This window comes from Octodon degus, unplaced genomic scaffold (genome assembly GCF_000260255.1).
Source record: "Octodon degus isolate 3935 unplaced genomic scaffold, OctDeg1.0 scaffold00007, whole genome shotgun sequence".
NCBI classification, from domain to species: domain Eukaryota; kingdom Metazoa; phylum Chordata; class Mammalia; order Rodentia; family Octodontidae; genus Octodon; species Octodon degus.
In genome coordinates, this window is record NW_004524583.1 from 1,181,962 (window position 1) to 1,191,030 (window position 9,069).

At 42.7% G+C, this 9,069-nt stretch overlaps 1 protein-coding gene across 15 annotated transcripts in view; it reads right to left on the reverse strand.

Moving 5' to 3' along the window:
• Positions 1-9,069, reverse strand: part of Phldb2 (pleckstrin homology like domain family B member 2) — a 132,954-nt gene that overhangs the window by 4,943 nt on the left and 118,942 nt on the right. For all 15 annotated transcript variants that reach the window (XM_004624704.3, XM_023702053.1, XM_023702061.1 and 12 more), the window contains 3 exons: positions 5,460-5,550; positions 4,322-4,468; positions 2,079-2,298 (listed from right to left, as the gene is read on the reverse strand). In XM_004624704.3, the coding sequence (XP_004624761.2) occupies positions 2,079-2,298; positions 4,322-4,468; positions 5,460-5,550 (458 nt within the window). The remainder of the gene's footprint in view (positions 1-2,078; positions 2,299-4,321; positions 4,469-5,459; positions 5,551-9,069) is intronic.

The window sequence follows — 9,069 nt, forward strand, 5'->3', positions numbered from 1 at the left end:
AGAGTGCCAAATAGGCCCTGGCCAGTGGGGCTCACAGAGAAGAGCAGCATGGAGGAGGGAAGCTATTTTGTCCAATTCTTTAAAAATGCTCTTAGCAGCTGGGCATGGTGGTGCACACCTGTAATCTCAGCACTGGGGAGGCTGAGGCAGGAGGATTGACATGAGTTCAAGGCCAGCCTGGGCCACATAAGTGAGTTCAAGGCCAGCCTGTACTACATAGTGAGAAACTGTCTCAAAACAACCAAAAAGTGCACCTAGCAGACACAAATTAGATTTATTAATGAGGCATCTTTTTTTTCATGAAAGTCCAAATGAGAAAGCCCTAGAGAGGAACAGCAAGGACCTGTAACAAACAGGCCATCTGCTTCTGCTACTTACTTCTGCCTATGTGCAAGTTACCTACCAAAGCCCCTGTGGAAAGGAGGCATTCCCCTGCTCATTTCTTCCCTAACTCTGTGGCTCCCTGGCAGCATGTGCTTACTCCATGGGCATCCAGATTTCTCATCCTCCTTTTTCTCATTGGTATTAACTGACCTCATGGCACAGGTAAATTGATTGGACTCTTATCTTATATTCATTGCATTTATCATGATGTTCAAATGCTGGCCCCACAGCCCTGAAGCATAATCCCTGCTAGACACCACTCCTCTTCCCAAGCTGGGGAGACAGCTGAGCTAAGAGTGGATCTATCCTTCATACACTCCCAGAGGAAGCAAGAGCTTCTTAGAAGTATGCCAGCTGCACTAATATATTCTTGTATTCTATGATTTAGTAGGAAGTGTTTCTTGTAATTCAGCCCTTAGGAATCCAAAAATGTTTCAGATATTTTATACTTACTTGTTCATTAGTTTACTGGTTAACTTTACTCTGTGCTTAAAAGATTATGCTAATTGGTAAATTACAGAGTCTGCCAAACTACTGTGTGCACACTTCAGGAAAAGAAAACATTACTATGATTATTTTCAGTGGATGATGTTACCCTCATATGGGAGACCCTAGAGGATGCTGTATTGTAGAAAAACCCACTACACTGCCAGCCCTTAGAGAAGAAACTGAAAATTCACGTGCAGCCATCGCCATGACTGAGGTTACCCAAGCAGCAGTTTGCTGGACAAAGAAATGTCTGGAGGCTCATGGCCACCACCTTGAGCACCTCTTGTAATCCCAGAGGTCAAAGGAAACTGATATTAATCTCATGATGTCTCACTAAATTTAGTAGGAAAATATTCAAGTTTTTTTTTTTTCTGATGTGTGTGTACATTTTTTAATGGACTCTCTTGATGAAGGGATGAAGGACTGTAAGCTAGGAATGTCAGCTAGTTGTATGGCTTTATGGAACGTAACTTAAATAGGATTTATAGATGAATAAAGGATTTTTTTTTTTTTTTTTTTTTTTTTTTTTGACTAGCTCAGACTGCTTTAAGGGTGGACCCGATGCAGCATGCGTAGCTAGGGATCGAACCGCGGTCCCCTGCGCCTAAGTTTGCCCAAGCAGGCCCCTTAAACAACTGAGCTAACCCGCAAGTCCCAAATAAATAAATAACAAAACCCTTTTCTATAGCCTTGTGATTTAAAGGGATATATTTTAATGTTAAAAATAAATTTCATTAATGTTTACTTCAGGGGCTGGGGAGACATTTCAGTGACTTAAGTGCCTGCCTGGCAGGTGAAAGGACCTGAGTTCGATCCCCTGTAACATATGCTGTGTCAGCTCCACACTGAGCCTGCCATCAAAACCAAGCATGATGGTGCATGCTTGTAATCCAAGTGCTGGGGAGGCTGAGACCGGAGGATCACTAGGAGTCTGAGCTGTGTAGCAAGACCTTGTACCAAATGAATAAATAAAAGAAAAAATTTCAGAACTAGAGACTAGTCCATACTTGTTAAAGTAGCATTTTAATTGTAAAAAGAAAATTCCTATCATATTGAACTACATGATATGATTATAAAATAATGTACACCTACAAACCTAATATTGCTATTAGTTTTATTATTTACCACACTATCTATTTATACTTAATCTCACTTGGCTTTGCTCTGTAACAGATTTGAATATATAACACTTTTTTATCACCCACCTGCATAATAAGAAAATGTTCGCTTATTCCGATCAAAAACAAACCAGCGTTTTTTCCAAGTTTTAATTTTTCCACCCATTTTGATGAGGAACCCTCGGCAAGTCTTCTCTGTGATTGATACGTGATAACAGGTGTCAATATTGTGGCCAGCAGTCTCCACGTGGCTCCGTAAATCAAAGTCCTCCTTCCGCACAGGCAGATAGCGCGTCAGAGGACGAGCCTGAAAAATTGCAAAGTCCAGCCACCCACAGTTGATTATTTGCTTCATTTCAAGTTACAGATGTTTAGAAACTGGAACTAAATGTAAAGTTTAAGTTTTAAAATGGCTATGTAAGATGTGGATATCATTCAGCAGTACGGCGCCTGCCTGGCAAGCACAAGGTCTTAAATACAAGTTCCCTTACCAAAATTAAATAAAATGGCCATGTATTTGTGGCTGCTCACAATAAAAAAGCGCTTACCCAACTGGATATCAAAAAAGTAGATAGTATTTTGAGTAGGATGCTGTAATATGGGAGAGGACCGATAAACTCAGGACACTAGATTGTATTCCTTGAGACGGGAGATGAGCAAATAGTAAAATGTCATTCATTTTAACTTAAAAGAGATACTTAGTGCTTTGCACATGGAGGGCAGGTGGGGGGTAAGCTTATCTGGACAGTTCCCTGCAGCTGAGGGTTGCGCCGTAAGGTTTTCGGAAGCTTCCTCCATGACAACATAGCAACAGTTCTCACTGAGTAAACCCAGACACAGTATGATAAGCTAACACTATTTGGTAAGCACAATCCCCAAAGATCCCCAGCTTATGTACTCTCTATCAGGAACTGAAGGCAAGAATATATGTTTTAAAAAATGTAGCCAAATAAAGTTAGAAGTGGAGTTGAAGCTGGATCTAATACAATGAAATGCCCAAACCTAGAAGCTGGAGTTATATTTAGATGTCTTTCACCTTACGCATGGCTAAGGCCAACATTCATCTAATCCAGGAAGCATATATAACCTTGGAGAATAGTTCTAAAATGGTGTTTTATCTTATTAAATAACCCCACCCCTTTGCCTGGGGAAAATGATCTAATCATATACTTGGAGGTAAAACTTGTAATCAGGATTAAAATAGACTCGTGATTCTTGGTTTGGCTTTGGATACTAAATAGGCCTAGATGGTTTTAACTGGGAATCAATTTGCAAAAGTTAGGCATGATGCAATAAAATGGAAAAGTTGCCAGGCGTGGTGGTGCACGCCTGGAATCCCAGCCAGGCCTGAAAAGTGAGGCAGGAGGATCGTTGCAAATTTGAGACTAGCCTGGGCTACAAAGTGAGCTCCAGGCCAGCCTGAGCTGCATAGCAAGACCCTGCCTCAAAAGGACAAAAGAAAAGGAACAGTTTTACTTTCTACTTATCCATATTTCACCTTTGATTCTGTGATACCTCACTATAGACAGATGGCACATGCTAGGCGCTCACTGCTGTACCATCAGACCACCAGTGACTGAAAAGAGGAAGGGACAATGCACAACTTGTGGCTTTGAATCTACCAGATAAATGACCAGTTTTAATAAAGTGAATTCAAGCTTTAATTTATGCAGTAGTTAGTAAAATTTCATCTTATCCTCTGAAAATGCATATAATTTAAGCAGCTATAGGGACCAAATCGAGACTGCAAACACTGAATGCGCAAGACAGGAAGTTAAACAAAATGTGTGGCTTTCTTGAATTTTGCCTGCGCTCAGTAACCTTGTGCACATATGCTGTGGATTATAGCAAAGGGGACACACACGACAATGTAGTGGCCAGAAAAGAAAAGAAAATACCGCCACCAAGAAACTGGGCTGGTAGAATTGTCCAGGCTTGACCTACTTATTCCTGAAAGGTGGCTTAGTAGAATCTTTCATTCCTTCACTTAAGGTTTTTCTCGAGCCCTTGTACCTGTTTTCAGCAGCCAACCCAATGGTGTTTTTCAAAACTAATCAGAAACCATTCTCCTTTCCAAGGTACTACAGAGAAGTGGTAGAAGAAAATGTGCCTCTACCACCGGGATGTGCCTCCCGAGAAGAGATGAAATCTGGTCTGTAGTTCCCTAGGAACTGGGAAATCAATTCACATGCTTTGCACATGAACAAAATTTTCCTTAACTGTTCCAGCAAACACCAGCACAAGGCCAAGGAAGTCACCCTCAGACTGGCTCTTACAGAATGACCACCAGAGGGCAACCGATACGCATGCAGTTAGCTCGATCAACCAACCTGTGCCCTTTGTTTCTCCCTTATTTTTACTTCCTTTTCTATTAACTTCTGCCTCTGGCTAGTTTCTTCCTGCAGACGTTTTTCCAGGACTTCTCGGCGTCGTTTTTCTTCTTCCAGAGCTCGTCTTTTGGCTTCCATTTCCCGTTCCTAAATATCATTGTGCAGAAGAGATTAAGATGTGCTGGTCATACTAAAAATGGTTCCAACTATTAACAAAAACAGAATCCTCACTAATTTTTGGTTTGTAGTCTAGTCTCTGAAAATATATACCCTAGACTAACACAACCCATAATCACCTCTGGCAAAGCTTCCAAACTCATTAAACGCAATATACAATCATTACATTTAAATAACAAATATTGGTCTTGGGCTGGGAGGCAGCTCAGTAGTGGTTGAGCTCTTGCCTAGCATGTGCAAATTTGAGCTCCTTCACAGCAATAAATAAATAAAATAAAATGAAATCGGTTTTATGAAATCCAGTTTGTGATTACATTCAGTCATTTTATATCAAAGGTCGCAACTCCTGCATTTTTAATAACAGCTCGACAAGCTGCCACTCAACCCTGGCCACGAGGCTTGGCCTTCTCTCGGTCTGCTGTCCTCCAGCTGAAGGCCACCAGCCTCCCAATTCCTGTTCCTGCCTGCAGCTGCCTGGCTGAAGGTCATGGAGGAAGCACACGAGGAAGTCGGGGAAGGAAAGGAGGTTCCTTCAGGAGCGGATGCAGAGGCATTGGGGGGATTCCTAAGGAAGTTCGGCTACAGCATGTAATACAGTCACAACAACGTGGGGTTTTAGCTTCACAGTGGTGCAGCTCACAAGGCTGAGAAGGGGGAAAGCATGAAGGCACATTCTTCCCACTTCCTTGGCCAAAATGGGGAAACAGTGCGGACATCCATCTCAGCCTGCGCCGGCGCTGCCTGCGTACCCTGTGCATTCTTTCAAGTTGTGGGGAACTGCAGCACAGTAAAAAGCTATAGAAATTACTTTTCAAACAACAAAGCAGGCTGAGTGAGGCCGAGGGACTACTTCAGGATCACAACACTTGGGAAGCTTTTGCAGGAGGGGTGGAGCACAACTGTGGGCTCCTCGCTGCCCAGCCAGGGCCGCAGTCCTGTGTCAGGAAGGCACTGAGCTTACCCTGGATTCCAGCAGTCGGGTCTTTTCTGCATGAGCCTGTTTCAGCAGCCTCTCCATTTCTTCTATCCTGGCGATGTTCGAAGTGCTGGCACTAAACCAAACACAAAAAGCCTTTTGAGAATGTTGGATCTGAAACACACACACACACACACACACACACACACACACACAGAGGAGGCCAATGACCAAACACAAGCATACACAATTTAAGGGATGCTACTTACAAGTCATGGGTCGCAAGTGGCAAATCAGTTCACCTCTGAAGGTGGGAGGTGACACTGGCTTCCCTCAGTTTAGGAGACAAGCACATGCAAACAAAGTGCCGCAAAGGTAAACTGCTCTACTCCTAAATCAGTACAGCAGAGCTGGATCTTACCAGGCATGACTTCTAAGAGCATTGTTCAAAGTTTAAAGAAGGACAGCTGTGGGAGGCCTCTGCTTCATTTAAATGATCTGGATGTCAGAGCCACATTTGTATAAAAATGAATTTATAAAACTGTATATTTAGTTGAATAACCAGAGCTTTCTTGGCTATATGTAATTGCTAATATAATATCCCTCAATTACATGTTCGATTAAACCAAACAGGGTGATTCGAGTCCACGGCTGAGTCATTTTGCAGAGATAAGTGAGCACAGGGCAGCAGGCTATCAGACTGCTGGCCCCGCAGAGCTGCAGAGCCACAAGGGGGAAGCCTCCTTGGGAGGCCGGAGAGCACCCTCCAGGCCCGACACCAGGCAGGCCCTGTGGGGCACCATGGCCAGTGTTCAGCCAGCTGATTCCTCCTGAGAGGGAGCACACGGCGATTTCTTGTTATTCCCACCAGTTATTAGGGGAGGCAATAAAGGGTCCATTCTGCTCTTTTCAGCTAGAAAAGAGGCCAAGACAAAATCTTCACATTTTGTGCATGGCTGCTTCTTTCCGGTCACCGCCAATACCTGACTTCCTAAATGGAGGAGGGACAAACTCTACTAGCCTGAGCAAGCTGGAGATATTTTGCTTAGGCCAACCATAGCACAAAATTATATTAACATTCTGCTATGCTGTGCCATAAAATGTATCTTATGTCTCCAATTAATTTGGAGATAATCTTGAGTTTCAGGGTTTCAAGTCTCAAAAATCACCAATTTACAGAAAGCAAACAAATTTGCCAATAGTCTACCTTCATTTGTCCCATTTTTATGCAGTCTACATTTATTTAGCTTTCTTTTTTGGGGGGGGGTTTGGAACATGCTTTATTTTTAAATGACAAATTCATATACATTGTGTACAACATAATGCTTTTTCAGAGCTTTTATTAGTACCTGTTTGTAGTAGCTAACAATTTCTTTCACTGTGAGGATTTTGTACATGTTTCACTACTTCTTTTCTTTGCCAGTTTTACTGAGTATGCTGGTCACTGGCAAGTATAGTATACATTGTGACAGTTTGATAACTGTATACACTGTAAACTAGTTACTACCATCAAACTAACATCTCCATTACTTCACAGTTACTGTGTGTGAGTGTGTGTGTGTGTGTGTGTGTATGTATGTACACCTTGATTCTATGAGAATTGTGACAGAATGACCACTCTGGAAGGGGCTGCGCAGGACCATGGTAACTGTCCATAGTTGCTTCATGTGAAACTGGCCCCGTGTGCTGTCCTAGTAATCACAGATGACCAGTCCTCATGGGCAGAAATTACTCTTTATTTCCTTCCGCTCTCAGATCTTTTACTTATTTTTTAAATTTTTATTTATTTATTTATTTTTTGGCAGAACCAGGGATTAAACTCAGGCCCTTGTGCTTGCCAGGGAAGTGCTTATTCTACTGAGCCATCTCCCCATTTTTTAAATGTCAAAACATTGAAAACAAAATAGAAAATGGCTATAGTGGGTCAAGTGTAAAAGAGAGAGAGAAAAATAGGTGTTTTGTCCCCAGTGTCCCCAGCTACCCTAAAATAATTTGATACTTATACCTGCTGTTGGGGTGGAAAATAATGTGATAAACCCTAGGAAAGCAAGAAGTAAGAAACTGAAGTGTGGAATGCATGTGGTGACAGAGTAGCCTTAGTGGGAGCTTCATGAACATTGGTATAAAGAACAGTTGAGGACTAAAAATTGCTGTGCTCAAGATTTCTTAAAATTATGCATTAAAATGTACCAAAATTATAAGTCTATTAAAGAAGTAATTCCATGCTGAAATTTTAGTGACATAAAGTTGGTTTTGTGGTTTATGATGTCACAAAAAACCATCTGAAGAATGATAGAATTACTTGGCTGTGGGTACATCTGCCCTTCAATTTATGTTAAGACATCATTTTTTTTTCTTTGCTTTCTTGCTTTTTCTTTTTACCAGAAGTTACCAGAGCCAGGCCATTTCACTTTGTTAGTATCATCGTTTACACTCTAAATAAACATGAAGCTCAGAACATAGGTCTTGGGTCTTACACAATAGATCACAGAGAGCAAATTCCACCTCCAATCTCTGCTCTGCTAAAATCACCAAAAGTCTCATAGCACATTGCGCTGAGCACCATGTGCTGCCCATTGGTACTGCCACCTTCATTAGCTGCCCAACCCTACTGGGCTCATGCGTGGAGAAGACGTTAAGGACTCACGCGGTCAGAGCCACAGCAATCTGAGAGGTCTTCACCCTCTCGGTCCCCAAGAAGCCCTGCGGGGAGACAAGGGAGGCCGGGCTGGATCTGCATTGCCAGTGGCTGGGTGGCCACTGGGCAGGGAGCAGAGGGCCGCCCAGCTGCAGATGGCAGAGCCACTCTCCCTAACTCACACCTTCCATGATGTTCCTGCACCCTAATTCCTAACAGTACTTTTGCTTGCTTCAGAGTACAAATGTAGATAGGCAAATAAATCCCTATAAAAATTTTAGTGAACAGATACCTAAACCTTCCTTCCAACAAATTGAAGGGTAAAAAGCTCTTTGGAGTTCTGTCTCTGTTATTGAAATTATTTACTTAATCAAAAGCAGTGCAAATGTAACTCACAGTCCTCTAGCAGAGGCAGCTTGATTTGGAAGCACAGTGTAAATGTGGCCTCAAGAACAAAGAAACAAGATAAGGCCTACTGAGATAGCTCAGGTGACTAAGTGCCTGCTTAGGCAAGTACAGGGAGCAGGGGTTCGATACCCGACACCATATGCTGCACTGGCCCTGCCCCTGGGGAGAATTAAACCAGCCACTGAGACCAGGCATGGTGGCACGTGCCTGTAATCCCAGTGCTGGGAAGGCTGAAAACAAGAGGATAACAAGTCCAAGCTGCATAGTAAGACCTTGTACCAAATACATAAATTTAAAAAAAGGTGGGGGGGCTGGCACAAGCACCTGCTTGGGCAGAGCACAGTGGCCAGGGTTCAGTCCCTGGCCTACCTGCAAATTGAGAGAGCAATTAGACTGGGCGTAGTGGCGCCCACCTGTAATCCCAGCTCTTGGGAGGCTGAACACAGGCAGATCACTACGAGTCTGATCTACATAAGGACCCTGTAGATCCTTATTAAAAAAAAAAAAAAAAAAAGCAACAGGATAAAGTGGGAAGATAATCTGCTGAACTCGTGGCTCAGTCATACAAGATACAAAAGAAATGATTTTCTGAAGTTGCTGTGATATAGA